Source organism: Cervus canadensis, chromosome 22, assembly GCF_019320065.1.
Source record: "Cervus canadensis isolate Bull #8, Minnesota chromosome 22, ASM1932006v1, whole genome shotgun sequence".
Lineage (NCBI taxonomy): Eukaryota > Metazoa > Chordata > Mammalia > Artiodactyla > Cervidae > Cervus > Cervus canadensis.
Window position 1 is genome coordinate 42,638,125 of NC_057407.1, and position 15,069 is coordinate 42,653,193.

At 40.8% G+C, this 15,069-nt stretch overlaps 1 protein-coding gene and 1 non-coding gene across 2 annotated transcripts; both read left to right on the top strand.

The window, feature by feature from the left end:
- The first annotated feature begins 4,171 nt into the window (after positions 1 to 4,171).
- On the top strand, positions 4,172 to 10,807 carry VHL (von Hippel-Lindau tumor suppressor). The gene is made up of 3 exons (XM_043442723.1): positions 4,172 to 4,505; positions 6,825 to 6,947; positions 8,702 to 10,807. Exons 1-3 carry the CDS (start codon positions 4,241 to 4,243, stop codon positions 8,893 to 8,895), a joined length of 582 nt encoding a protein of 193 aa, XP_043298658.1. The 5' UTR covers positions 4,172 to 4,240; the 3' UTR covers positions 8,896 to 10,807.
- Positions 10,808 to 13,831: 3,024 nt separating this feature from the next.
- LOC122425269 lies at positions 13,832 to 13,938 on the top strand. Its single transcript, XR_006264804.1, has one exon. It is a non-coding gene; the product is annotated as a U6 spliceosomal RNA (small nuclear RNA).
- Positions 13,939 to 15,069: the final 1,131 nt, after the last annotated feature.

Below are 15,069 nucleotides of genomic sequence, written 5' to 3' on the forward strand. Positions count from 1 at the left end.
TTTCATTTTAGTCACATAGAAGTCATTCCTCCCTATTCAGATCTTATTTGCCATTGAAGGTCTAGCTTAAGGCAAACATCCTCCATAAAGTTTTCCTGACTACCTTTTCATTGACTGCTGCAGTGTTGCTTTTCTCAGTCCCTCCCATCCTGCTGTGCTAACACCACTTCAGCCCTGAGTTTGATCTTGTTCTCCGACTTAGCGTCTGCATCTTACAGTATATCTGAGCACCTTAGTCTCGTATTGTCCAGCTGGGTACTTTGCAGAAGGCAGGCAATCAGTAAATAGCAATTGAAGTGACTTGCAGAGCTCAAGCTGTGAGCACACATCTGTGCTTAGATCCTTGTTTAGACCTTTGGAAGACCATCTGAAGTAGTACCTTCATTTAAAAAGGTGAGTCACAATGGAGGCAAAACTGTCATCCTTTACTTTGGTAATGGCTGTTTTTGAACGTTACTGAGCTCATCTGATATGCTTTTAACAATTGCTTGAGATTGTTATTCATAATATCTTCCCTGTCCTTTCTGGGATAAAAAAGTTACTATTCCTGAAGTTCAGGTTTTAGATTATCTGGTGCTCTGCAGTCAGTTAAGCAGATACTTATCAAATTCCCACTATATTCAGTGACTATAATGAGATAGTAATAGAGGCAAAAATGATGGTAATCTTCATTAGATGACATGTGAAAATGATCATTTTTATGGTGCTATAGACATTCCTTATTGATATTAAAATAATATTTCTGAAAGAAAAATAGTGCCCTAAATAATATGATGTTGCTAATGGTAAGCTACTAGTTGCAGGGAAAACAACAGGTATGGAAACCAGTGAGCCCAGCCTCCTCTAGTAGAGGTAACTGCTCCATCCTACCTGATACTTTGAGGTGTCAGAATGCTTTCATGTGTAATCACCCCCTTTATATATTGAGCCTCAGCTCACTCGGGGATATATAACTAGCATTATCTATAATTTATTGAGTGCTACCATGTGTTAGATGTTCTAAGTGCTATGTGTACTTTATGTCATTTAATCCTAAAGCCCTAACAAGTAGGCTTTCTTCATGAAATTTTTTTAAGATTTTTTTTTTTATGTGGACCATTTTTTAAGTCTCTATTGAATTTATTAAAATACTGCTTCTATTTTGTGTTTTGGTTTTTTGGCTGCAAGGCTTGTGGGACCTTAGCTTCCCAGCAGGGGTCGAACCTGCAACCCCTGCACTAGAAGGCAAAGTCTTAACCCCTGGACCACCCAGGGAAGTCCCTCCATGCACTTCTTTAGAGAGGCTGAAACGGGCCAAGTCATACAGAGTAAGTAAAGGTGCTAGAATATGGACCTAGACGTATCTGACTCAGATTCTACTTCTGAATGTGGTATACCCAGATCTACAACTTTCTCATTCCTAGTTCAATGCTATTAAATAATTTTTAAGCTGCTACACACCAATGTTAGTTTTCTGCCTCTTCACTGTCCTTCCTTTGGTAAAGAAGGCTTCATGGGTTTTCCTGGCTGTGTCTGGCAAATGCTGTTCACATTGATGTCTGTGTTGTCAAGTTTCACTTCTTCCAGCTTCCTTTCTCTGAATGCTTGTGTCTTGTCTTTTCTGGAAGTCTTGCCTAGGGAATTTTATCAACTCTGGCACTCTGCCTAGCTATCTGTGGGTTTCCTTCTGAAAGACCGTATTTGGTCAGGCTCCAGAAATTGGGATTTATTTCTCAGGTTATACACATTTTGCACATAGGTCATTTCAGCCCATAAATAGTGTTACACTAAACCACCATTTATTTTGACCCCAATGTGTCCCTTCAACTTTAATTAGAGTTCTGATACATTTCACTCTCATTGATGATGCTAAAGTTATGGTTTGCATTTTAATCTATACTAAGTCACTGAGATTTTTAAATTTAAACATAAAATGTTTTATCCTTTTATAACAAATTAAGATGTTGATAGGATAGCTCCTTTGATTTGACCCATTGGAGATTAGGAGTTCAGAGAGGTTAAATGTTAATATTGTACCCAGCTTTTCTCAATCAAGATTGTTCTCAGTCATCTCATCATCATGAACAAAGTTGTTCTGGATAAAAGAACTATCAAAACTCAACAGCTAAGATAACAAGCTAATAAAGAAATGGACAAAAGATTTGAACTGATACTTCAAAAACAAAAGGATGACAGACAAGGTCATGAAAGATCTTCAACATTGTTAGTCATTGGGAAAATATAAATTGAAGCCTCAGCCAGATACCACCTTATGTACTCTATCAGAATGGCTAAAGTTTTTCAAAATGCACAAAATCCTGATAATACTATGCAGGCAAGGATGTGGAGCGACTGGAACACCTATACATTGCTGGTAGGAATGCAAAATGATATAACCCACTCTGGGAGAACAGTTGAGCCATTTCTCATGAAGTTAAGCATGTACTGACTGTCTCAGCAGTCTCATCTGTAGATGATTCTCACCTAAGAGAACTGAAAGCTTAAGGGACACACACATAAAACCTGTATACAAATACAGCTTTATTCATGATTGCTCAGTGTCCCTTAGCTGGTGAGTGTATTGTGGAGTACCACTTGGCGATGAAAGGAATAAACTTCATACATTCTACAATATTGATGAATCTCAAGCACACTAAATGAAAAGCCAGATTCAGAATTCTACATGCTGTGTGGTCCCATTATATGACAGTCTGGAAAACTATAGAGATGAAAGAAAGATGTATCAATAGTTGCCAAGATTTAAGCCTGGGGGTAGGGTTTGATTACACTCATTTTTGGGGGGTGGGAGAGGGTGGATTGTTCTGTACTTTGATTGTCCTGATAGTTACATGACTATGCATTTTATCAAAACACAGCTCTATACACCAAAAAAGAGTGAACTCTACCATATGGAAATTTAAATTTAGGGGGAAAAAATAGCCTGGTTAGACACATCAAACTCATGGTAGTTATTGCCTCTGAAGAAGGAGGGGAAACAAGGTGGAAGTTAAAGGAATTTTGGCCTCATCATTTATGTTGTCTTAACTTTAAATATGACAATGTACTGTTAGTTTTATATGGTGAGATTATCAGTGTTTGCTTTATTACTCTATACTTTTTAATTGGTCAAAATATTGTTGTTTAGTTGCTAGGTTGTATCCAACTTTTTTGGGGCCCCATGGACTATAGCCCAACAGTCTCCTCTGTCCATGGAATTTCCCAGGCAAGAATACTGGAATGGGTTGCCATTTCCATCTCCAGATCTTCCCAACCCAGGGATCAAACCTGCATCTTCTGCTTGGCAGATGGATTCTTTATCGCTCTGCCACCAGGAAAGCATAAACAAGGCAAAATATATATTAAAAGAAAATTCTGAAAAGGCAGAGAAGTAGAAGAAAAAAAAATCACTAGTTGTTTTGAAAAACGGGCACGTTTTCTTTTTGTCTCTACTTGTTTGGCATAGTGTAAAATGTACTCTAAGAACAACATAGCCTGTAGCTTGGACTTAGAATACCCAAAATACATTTTCCTTCCTCTTAAATATGTAAACTTTTGCAATGATACAATGTCAGTGTTAAGGTCTGTGTTTGTTTAATAACTTGTTTTAACTTACTTCCTCTGTATTCTCTTGTGGCAAATGAAAGAATTTCCATTGATGGTGGTGGTATAAAATATCTTCTCAGATGTGTTCAACTGGGTATGCCTTAGAAAAACTTTGAAAGGAAGTACAAAAAACTGATGATACTTATTGCCTCCAGGGATTCTTTTGAGGTGGTTGGGGGAACTAGGATGAAAGGGAAAATTTCACTTTATCCTACTTTTCTGTACAAAACTCAAATTTTGTGATCCAAAATGGAGACCAAACAACTTGATTAATAAAATTAGCAAATAAATAATAGCGCAGATGGTAGGGAGAATATGGCAAAAACCACGACGGTCTTAAAGCAAGGAATGAAGCTAAAGAAACGCTGTGTGAAAAACCTATGGGAGGCACAAAAATCCAACGTTCAGAGGAAACCCTGGGGCAAGATGGCCTAGCGCCACCCTCCGCCTCAGAGAAGATGAGTCCCCTAAGGTTAGGTGATACATCTGCGCATGCGCACCGCCTCTAGCCTGCTATTATCAGGGTGCATGCCATCCTCCACCCAGAGCGCGCGAAAGCCGCACGTACGCCTGCCCGGGGACGCGCACGCACCCCCCGCCCCGCCCCGCGCGGCCGGCGAATCCCGCGAGGCCGGGGTAGTCTAGGCTCTCGGAGGTAATGCCCCGGAAGGCGGGGGACGCGGAAGAGGCTGAGGCCGGCGCCCAGGAGGCGAGTGCAGAGGAACCCGGCGCCGAGCAGGAGATGGAGGCCGGGCGGCTGCGGCCGGTGCTGCGCTCCGTGAACACGCGCGAGCCGTCCCAGGTCATCTTCTGCAACCGCAGCCCGCGCGTGGTGCTGCCCGTGTGGCTCAACTTCGATGGCGAGCCGCAACCCTACCCGACGCTGCCCCCCGGCACGGGCCGCCGCATCCACAGCTACAGAGGTAGGCGGGCCGGGGTCGCCCTGTCGCGCCCGGCCGCGCCGCCCCCTTGAGCTGAGCGCAGCGAGCCGCGCTCTAGGCCTGAAAACCACGGTGACGGTGGCTCGGTCTCACCGAATCCCCACCCCTTTTAGGGGAGGCTGCTGCTGTTGTCATTTTTATTCCCATTTTACACTCGAGGAACTGAGGTTGTGACAGATTCAAGTTGACGCAACTAGTAAGTGACAGTATCTTTCTAAGACTGAGTAGTTTGCATTTGAAGATCAACCCCACGTGTATTCCATCCCTCACGCCCATTTGTTCAGTTTGTGATTAGGAGAATCCCACATTGTCCGGTGTGCCCAGTGAGCCGGTCCGCGTCGGGTCCCTGCCTTCATGAAGTGTCTCTTCTGTTCAGTGGGGCAGAAGACACAAATACGTAAATAGATTAAAGCAAGCCAGTGTCATAACTGCTGCAGTAGGAACGGAGCACAGCATTGCACCTGCTCAGTGAAAGGAAAGGGTGTGTGCGTTCAGTTAGGGGAACTTCCCGGAAAAGAAGGGGAATCCTGGAAGATGCATGGAATCTGACCAACCCAAGACAGGAGTTGAGAGCTGTAGACGGAACCGCATGGCCTGACACCTGGAACCTGGGAGAGGGGAGAGGGTATGGAATGGTGGGAGAGGAAATGTGAAAGATGATTTTACCCCTAGGAAAATGGGGGCCATTGGAAATTATTAAACAGAGAAATGGCATTGCCTGATTTAATACTGAAAAGCTTCCCCAGGATGCAAGGTGATTTGGAAGGGGAAGACTACTGGTAAGACTTAGAAAACTGTTGTAATAACCCAGGCTGGAGGTGTCTAGTGCTTACTGCCTAAGGAGGCAGTAATCTTCCCTTGGTTTTCAAAAAAAAAGTTAACACTTGCTAAAATTTCTCTGTCTTTCTCAGAGGATCTTGATGAATCTTTTTTCCTTGAGGGTAGCACAGTCAGTGATGCTCTTCAAACTTTTACACCAAATTTCTCCTAATGCTAAATGAGGAATGGGAATTCTTTGGGCTTCCCTGTGGCTCAGAAAGTAAAGAATCAGCCTGCAGTGCGGGAGACCTGGGTTCAATCCCTGGGTTGGGAAGATCCCCTGGAGGAGGGTAGGGCAACCCACTCCAATATTCTTGCCTGGAGAATGCCCATGGACAGAGGAGCCTGGCGAGCTGCAGTCCATGGGTGACAGAGTCAGACATGACTGAGTGACTAAGCACAGCACCAATGTTTTGGGGCTCAGTGCTTTTTCTGCTGGCCCTGTTGGATCCCTGGTGGGGAAACTAAGATCCTTGCAGGCCACATAGTATCCTAGGGGAAAAAGTACTTTTTTTTTTTTTTAATGAGGAAGAATTCAATTCTCCCAGAGACCCACATTTCTGCAGTCTTTTATCCAGGAAATTGTGTGACTTTTTTATTCTCCAAAATTTATCAGTGCCTTTTTTTTAACATTAAAAAAATTACTTACCTTCTGAATGTACTTAATGTTCCTAAATTATACACTTAAAAGTGGTTAAAATAGCCAATTTTATGTTATGTATATTTTATCACAATAAAAAACATTACTTCTCACTTGACGTTTCTTAAATTTTACCTCCAAATCGTCATGTAAACATATGCCCAGGATCTCATGCTGTTTTTATTCTGAGGCAGCCTCCTTCTTTCCTTGAACAGAATCTTAGGTCTGGGATTTTTGTCTCCTTCCAACTGTCCCCCTCTCTCTGTTTTTTTTTTTTTTTTTTGCAAAAGATATATTTATTTCTTAAATCCATTTTTCTAATTTTCATGCAGTAAAATACACAGATCCTAGCATTTAATAGGTTTTGACAATACCTAGATCAAGTTATAGATCAGAATATTTCCATTATCCCAGAAAGTTCTCCCTTGCCCTCTTCCACTCTTCTGATTTTTCACATCCTTGATTAGTTTCATCTCTTCACACAGAATATACCCTTCTCTGTCTGGCTTTTTTCTCTCAGTGTGATGTTTTTGTACCTTGTTGTTTTTGAGAAGCACAGATCTGAGGGGTTGGTGACCTCTCTTTAGTTTGCACCATTGGATGTGATTTGCAGTTCAGATACTTTGCTTTTGCACCAAGGTAGCAGAAAGGGCCTTCGTTTTGGAACCTGGTATAGTTGCTCTTCTGTCTACTGTCTGCATTGCCTTTTGTGAGGATTCCATAGAATAACATTATTGGGAGGGCTTTGTATGGTATTTGAGCACAATGAGAGGCAAGTATTTCAGCCTGGGGACATGAAGGCAGTAGATATGTGACTACTTAACCTCTGCTTGTCTTAACAGGTCACCTTTGGCTCTTCCGAGATGCTGGGACATCTGATGGGCTTCTAGTTAACCAAACTGAGCTATTTGTGCCGTCTCTCAATGTTGATGGGCAGCCTATTTTTGCTAACATCACACTGCCAGGTATACCGATGTTCCATCTTACTTTTTAAAAAGATAGGCTGTTGTGCTAAGTAGAGGATGGGCCCTTGAAGGAGCTCAGTCCTTGGTGATTTTTGCCTGATGCTGGGCAAGGTATCCAACTTTTCTGTGTCCTATCCTCCACCATAAATAAAATGTAAGTAATTTACTGGTATTCTCTATGTTGAACAAAGATGTTGTGGTGTCTCAGAAGCTCTTTGGGCTTGTCAGGAGTGGGCTAAATTAAAATAACTGATTGTAGAATTATGAGTACATTTTGTTTCCCTGGCCTTGGAGTAGAATTATGCCCTGGAATCTCAGGAGAAAAAATGTGTAGAGAGTGAGATATCATGACTTATTTATGACTTCTGGTGTTGTATCTTTTAATGTAATTTAATCCAATCAAGCTTACTGTGCCAGTCAGGGGTTTAAAAAAAAAAAAAAAACTCAGCAAACTGAACATTAGCTTCATAGCTTACACTTGTTTAAAACTCAAGTGATTTTATTAGGTTGAGCCCTAAGAAACTGATCTTTTGGGTTAAAAAAAAACCTAAATATCTGTGGCTTCATAAGGTTCAAATTAGTATGTGTATATAGATTTTGTTTTAAGGCAGTGGATATACAGAAGTGAACACTGGTAAGTTAAAATACAGGAAATTTTGCCTTATAGGAGATCTTTAAAGAATAAGTTCCCCAGTGAGTTAAAAATAGGATTTGAGGAGATCAGTGACAGCTGGAATCCCCAAAAGGCTATAGACAGAAGGAGGTTTCAATAATGAAAGGTTGAGACCTGCCTCAGGAGGAACAGAGTAGTCAGCAGCTGGACTGACTTCCTAATGTGTGGGACCCAGTGCAAAATGAAGATGTGGGACCTTTTGTCCAAAAATCAGGAAAACTACCATTTAAAATGCTAAAATATTTTCCCTTTCTTCTGTGTCTCTCTCACAACTTGTTACTGTGTTTTTTCTGTTTGCTACTTAATGCTACTCTAGGAAAAGTTAAAATTTTTTAATTACTAAAAAAAAAAGGATTTGAGGGACTTCCTTGGTGGTCCAGTGGTTAGGACTGTGTGCTTCCACTGCAGAGAGCACGGGTTCGATCCCTGATCAGGGAAACTTGAGATCCTGCAAGCTGTGAGGTGTGACAAAAAAAAGCAAAAACATAGGATTTGAGTTCCCCCCAAATCCAGTTATATGCTGTTTTGGTTGTCTTTTGCTGTGTGACAGCTACCCCTAACCCAACAACAGCCATTTTATTTGTTCATAATTCTGCAGGCAGGGCTGAGTTCAACTCGGGTTATTCTACTCTCTGGTGGTCACTGGTATGGCTGCTCTCTGTCGGCAGGTTGGCTGAGGGCTGGGCCTCTCAGCTGTGTTGTCTCAGGGTCTGGCCCTCTTCATGTGGTCTCTCTTGCTGCATAACTCAGGGCTCCTGAGGGCATAAAAGCGATCGTTGCCAGAGCTTCTTAAGGCTGAAGCCCAGAATCACCACAGCGTCACTTTGCCCACATTCACTTAATTAAAGCACATCATAGGCTCAGCCCACTCTCAAGGAAAGTTCCTCCACAGGGTCATGAATGCTGTGAGATGTCTATCGGAGCCATCACATTAACACCCTGCCACAACCCACGTACTCACCTTTTTTGTCCAACGTGAGGTCCAGCTGTCGAAAATGTAATGGCTTCAGTTGGCCAAGCCTCTTGAGCGCTCAATCCCCAGGCCTGAGTCTGCTGCTGAGTCGGTTTTCTGCCCTTACAGTGTACACCCTGAAAGAGCGGTGCCTCCAGGTTGTGCGAAGCCTAGTCAAGCCTGAGGATTACAGGAGACTGGACATTGCGCGATCCCTCTACGAAGATCTGGAAGACCACCCCAATGTGCAGAAGGACCTGGCGCGGCTGACACAGGAGCATATTGAAAACCAGCGGATGGCAGGGGAGACTGAAGATTTTTAATTAAAAGTTACACTCCTTGGTCTCAGCTTTTGACGGTCCTGACAAGTCTTGATCCAGAGCTAGGACTGGTCACCTTTTCTCGGCTTAAAGGTGTCTCATTCTTGGAGTGAAAATGCTCCATTGCTTAAAGTTAACTGACCTCACTACTAGGCATGGTGATGTTTAAGGGCAAATATCACAAAATGTAATAATTATGCCTGCCTCTTGTAGAAATATTTATCAAGGAAAAGTAGTTGCATCCTTGCTTCCTAGTGAGTCAGGAAAGTTTCTGTGTAAGGACTTTGGTGGAAGTAATTACAGCGAGAATTGTAGCTTATTCTTGAGTTGTAAGGAGGCAGTGGCGCCTGCTTTTCATTGTTGTGTTGTGGTTGGTGATGTGCCCGCCTGCTGCTCTGAGAGACGGAAATGTCCCTGGGGCAGGGGAAAATCTGTCTGCTCTTTGAGACCCTAGTGCCTCGCACATTATGAGCCTTCCATCTGTGTTAGTTGAAAAAACAAACCAGTGGGTCCTTCGGTAGAAAGTGTTTAGGGGTTTTGACCCTTTTTTTGAGGGGGGGTGATAGTGGGGACCTTAAAGTATATACAGTAAACAGATGTTTAAAAGGGAATCATTTTTATAGAAAGCAGCTTTTTTTTTTATGATTTTCTAAATTTTGACTTTTCTTAGTCCATTGTTGTCACAGGGCTGTTTTACTTCTGTTTCTAAGCCAGGATTAGCTTTCTACAATTCTTGTGGTGATAGCTTTTTGAAACTTGCTATCCACACAGGAGATAGGAGAAAATAGCCATTGCCTTGTTTAATCATAGTATTAAAGAGCTACTCCTGTGCTATAAATTGGTTTTTGCCAAGTGTGGGTATTTCTGTTCCTTTTTGTAAATCCATGACGTCTCTGTTTAATTCAGCAGTTTTTCATCAGGCAGGATCTGGTGACACTTTGCACCTGGCTAGAGGAGAAGACGAAGCCCTCTAGCCTCTGGGATGTTACAGGTAACACACTGTGGATTTAGAGGGTAGCCTGGAATATTTTATAGTTTTGTACATGCCCAGATCCTTGCCTATAGGCTGGACTTAAATTCATTAATTTGAATTCAATACTTTTATCAGGCATCCTTTTTTAGTAGCTAATGGTTTAAAAAAAAAAAAGGATCCTTCCCAGTAGAGAAAGTTTTGGGAGAGACAGAAAAATAAAAGGAAAAAAAGATCCAGGTAGATACATTGTTTAAATACAACCACTAACTTAACATTTTGAACTTTCAGCCTTTTTTTGGCTTGGTTTTACATAGTTGAGATCATACTGAATATACAGTTTTATATTCTACTTTCTCATTTAACTTTATAACTTAAAATATTTTTCCATGGTATTATAAGCTCTTCATATTCATGAGTGCAGCCTTCCTTTTATAAATAATGTGGGACTATTTCTTGCCATCCTTATTAGATCCTTCTGCTAACCTTTGAGCACGTTTCCTGTGCTCTGATATCAGAGTGAAGTGAATGAATCAAATGCCTTACAGTATTTCCACCTAATCATATTCTCCTCTTTCAACATTCAACAAATAAGGGGCTTTAAAAAAAAAATCTGTTGTGTTATTCATTCAGTGACACACCTCTAATTTTTTATCTAATTTCTGTTGTTGAATTGTTGGGTGGAGAAGAAAAAATGCTGGTATAGAAGGCAGCCATATGATTTCAAAAGTAGGATAGCATGAGAGATTTAAGGAAGTCTGTTGGTGCTGGATTAGTTCAATGTTGGTTTTATTATTTTTTTAACCTGCCATGTGTCAAAATGTTCCTGTTAAAACTTACAATTTGAGTACTGTGGTTTTTGTGTTGTCCAAAGAAAATGGAAAACCTGTAGCATGTATGTACTCATTTGAAATCTTATGAATGTATTAAATGTATTGCTCTTGAGAGACTGTGGTCTTACCTGTTTTCAGTTCTTTTTTTTTTTTTTAAAGCTTCTTTTGGATACAGTAAATGGTGCTGAGTAAAGGAAATAGGTAGGATGTCATTTGCCAGGTTCTTCTGTCTTGGAGAGGTGTGAAGACTGTTTAATGGGCTTGGGGAGAGGAAACCAAAGCAACCTGGTTCCCTGTCCCTTTTCTTTCCAACCCTGGATTTTGTTTAGAACTTTAATTCTTTTAGCTTTTCTTTTCTTGTAAAGATGAAATATCACTAAAAATTTTAAGCACTACAGAAAAAGATGAAGAAGAAAAGCATTCACATTGGGAACAAAGGCTTTTTTTTATTTTCATGAAAATAGAATCAGCCTTAACAAACATCTCCCTAAAGAAGATACACAGATAGCAACTAAGCATATGAAAGAATGCTCCAGGAACTTTCCTGGCAGTCCAGTGCTTCAGACTCCATGCATCCAATGCAAGGGGTGTGAATTTGATCCCTGGTCGGGTAACTAAGATCCTACATGCCAAGCAGTGTGACCAAAAAAGTGTTTAAAAAAAGAAAAGATGGTCCACGTAGTATGTCGTCAGAGAATTGCAAATTAAACAGCAGTAAGATACTACTATACACCTATTAGAATGCTCGCCCCCCACACACAAAAAGGCTCACATCCAGAACACTGACCACACCAAATACTGGTGAGGATGTAGAAGAACAGGAACTCTGAGTCATTGCTAATGGGAACACCAAATCGTATGGCCACTTTGGAAGACAGTTTGGTGGCGTCCTACAAAATTAAACGCTTATCATATATCCAGTAATTGTGCTCCTTGGGTATTTACTCAAAGGAGTTGAAAACGTACGTCCAAAAGCTTGCACATGGATGTTTATGGCAGTTTTGTTCATAATTGCCAAAATTTGGAAACAAGCAGAGTGTCCTTCAGTAGGTGAATAGATGCATATGTAATATATCCAAATAACGGAATATTGTTCAGCACTAAGATGAAGGGAGCTGTCCACCAAGAAAAAACAGATAAAACTTAAATGCTTATTACTAAGTGAAAGAAGACAGCTTGAAAAGGTCACATACTTTATGATTCCAACTCTACAACATATTGGAAAAGGCAGAATTGGATTAAAAAGGGACTGGGGGGACTTGCCTGGCAGTCCAGTGGTTAAAACTGCACACTTCCAATGCAGGGGTCATGGTTTTGATCCCTGGATGGTGAGCTAAGATCCCATGTGCAGTTGGCATGGCCAAGAATAAATAATTTTTTTACAGGGCAGAGAGGGTTTGAGGAGGTGGAGGGATGAATGGGTAGACCACAGAGAATTTTTTGAGGTAGTAAATTTATTCTGTCTGATATAATAGTGGATATATGTTACTATACATCTGTCCAAACCCACAGAATGTGCAACGCCAAGAGTGAACCCTAAGGTAAACTGTAGACTTGGGGTAATAATGCTATGTTGGTGTAGGTCCATCAGTTGTAACAAATATACCACTTTATGGGGGATGTTGATAATGGGAGAGACTTTGGGAGCAAGAAGTATATAGGAAATCCTGTACCTTCTTAATTATGCTGTGAACATAAAACTGCTCTAGAAAATAGTCTATTAAAAAAAGTGGTTAATATCTCACTAGGACTTACTGGATATTGAGAAGATGAAAAGAAAACAGGGCGCTCAGCTCACTAAGGACATGAAATAAATACCAGTATTTTACAGTCCTGAAATAGGAACACCAGTATGAACTTTTCAGATATTTCACGTTAGGTTTCTGTATCCTGTTCTTAACACCTCAGCCCTGCTCTATACTAGTCACTGGGCTGCCTGTTACCCCTTCACTATTTCTCCTTTCTGTCAGCTAAGCTCCCTACCTCAACAGAACATTTTCCTGGAGACTTCCCCCATCACCACACATGCGCAGTAATCCATAGGCAGATCACACCAGTTGACTCTTTGTGTTGTACATTCTGTGAGTTTGGACAAATTTATAATGACATCTATCCACTTTTATATCAGACAGAATAGATTATCAGATATTCTTGTGATGTTAACCAAAAGTGTTGGGCAATAGCACTGGACACTTAAATGAGAGAGAAACCTGCAAAACTTGTTTCAGAATTTGGAACATGAAACCTCAGGAAAGTACAAGTTAACATACAAATAAATAGCAATATGCTCTCTCCCTATTCAGGTAGAAAACACAAAAGATTGTTTTGTTCCAGTTGGGAAGAGTTGAGTCCCTGATAACTGGACTGGACCCACAAATGTTCACAACAGACCTAATATTGCTGAAAGACTCAGAGGAAATCATTTTAGCAAATTATTTTATCTTTAGATAGATTGAAGGAGAATAAATTGGGCAAAGGATAGCCTAGCAGCAGTTTGCTAGGGAGGACATAAGATGACATTCTTCACCTGAAGGAGCGGGGTCAGATACCCTGGTCCAACTTGGAAATACTAAAAACTTGTGCTTCAGTTATCCAGTGCTCAGAAACAATCAGATGGAAACTAGAGTGGAGAATTATTCTAGCAGGTCTGGGTTACCCTTGTCCCGTAGCAAATGCAGAGAGGGAAGGGAACCCCTACCCTTCCTGTGGATGAGAAAGCAGACACCTCTGGAAGAGTCCAAATACTGGAAACAAATGTACATTAATAGGAGATGGGCCAAATCGTGTGTGGTGCTCCTAAATAAACCATTAAAAAGGAAAAGGTAGATTCTTATGTATGGACATGAAAAACTATTCATTATTAGTTGAAAAACATTTATAGAAAATTAAATGTGTTTTTAAAATTTTTATGTTAAAAAGTTAATTTTGTAGAGGTCTAAAAATACATGCAAGTATATACACTAAACTATTAATAATGCTGTGCCTCCAGGATGAGACTATGGGAAGGTGTTCATTTCTCTGTCTCTGTCTCTCTGACATAACAGGGAAAAAAATTATATATATGTATATATGTAGATCTTTGCCTGAACTCCAGGTACACAGCTCCTAAAACCATTGAATTCAAATTTCTAAGTGAGTGCTCGCTTCGGCAGCACATATACTAAGATTGGAACAATACAGAGAAGATTAGCATGGCCCCTGCGCAAGGATGACACGCACATTCGTGAAGCGTTCCATATTTAAAAAAAAAACAAAACAAATTTCTAAGTGATAAGATCACTAGGAGCATCTTTTATTCTAATGAGAGGACTCTGGGCTGGCTCTTGTATGACTCCTGGAAGAAAGCATGGAATTTTCAGTCCTTGCTATCCTTCTCCAGCCTAGGACACAGGATCTAACAGGTCTAACTCCATATTTCTCTTCATCTGGATGTTCATCTGTATTCTTTTTTTTTTTTTTTTGTATTCTTTATCATATCCTTTAATAAAGTGGTAAGTGTATTTCCGTAAGTTCTTTGGGCCATTAGCAAATTAATTGAACTTAAGGAGGGGTCCTGGGGACTTCTGATTTGTAGCCATGTTGGACAGAAATAATGAATAACCTGGGGTATATAATGAGTAGTACAACTACTTGGACTGGCATCTGAAACGGGTGGGGACAGTTTCATGGAACTGAGCCCTTAACCTCTGGGATCTGACACTTATCTCCCAGTAGATAGTGTTAGAATTGAGTTAAATTGTAGAACACCCAGCTGGTGTCCTAGAGGATTGCTTGCTGTGGGGAATCTACCCCCTCTCCCTCATTTGGTGACTAAAAGTGTCCCAAGTGAAGTGTTGTGTGTAACAGTGTTACTGAAAGTAACTTGGGTCCATTTGCCGCATGCAGTAGAGCCAACCTACTTAACCCTGAGTTGTGGTGAAGGAAACTCCTGTGTTTATTTGCAGGGCACCAAACAACGGAGTCCAGGCAGCTAGTGCTCAAAAATCCTGAACTTCCTGAAGCCTTTCAGGAGAAGATTTTTGGTTGTTTTTTTTTTTTTAAACCTTTTATGTAAGAGTATAGTTGATTGCAATGTTGTGTTAGTTTCAAGTATACAGCAAAGTGATGCAGTTATGTCTAGACATGTATCTATTCATTTTCAAATGGAGAAAGGTTTTCAAGATAGGGTGAGGAAGTGGGGGTTGTGGGGTGTGTTATCCAGTCATGGATATTCTTCTGATTGGTTGGTGATGAAATAATGAGGAATTAACATCATCAGCCTTCTAATTCCTACTGGCCTGGGGTCTACATGCTTGTATGCAGCATACGGTTAACTTCTTCCATCTGGTGGGGGTTTCAGTATCTATAAAATAGTTCAAAGAATTTGGCTCAGAA

Coding starts and splice junctions, on each gene's coding strand:
- VHL (XM_043442723.1), top strand. CDS start 4,241: ATGCCCCGGAAGGCGGGGGACGCGGAAGAGGCTGAGGCCGGCGCCCAG. Junction 4,506..6,824: donor CCGCATCCACAGCTACAGAG/GTAGGCGGGCCG, acceptor TTGTCTTAACAG/GTCACCTTTGGCTCTTCCGA. Junction 6,948..8,701: donor TGCTAACATCACACTGCCAG/GTATACCGATGT, acceptor CTGCCCTTACAG/TGTACACCCTGAAAGAGCGG.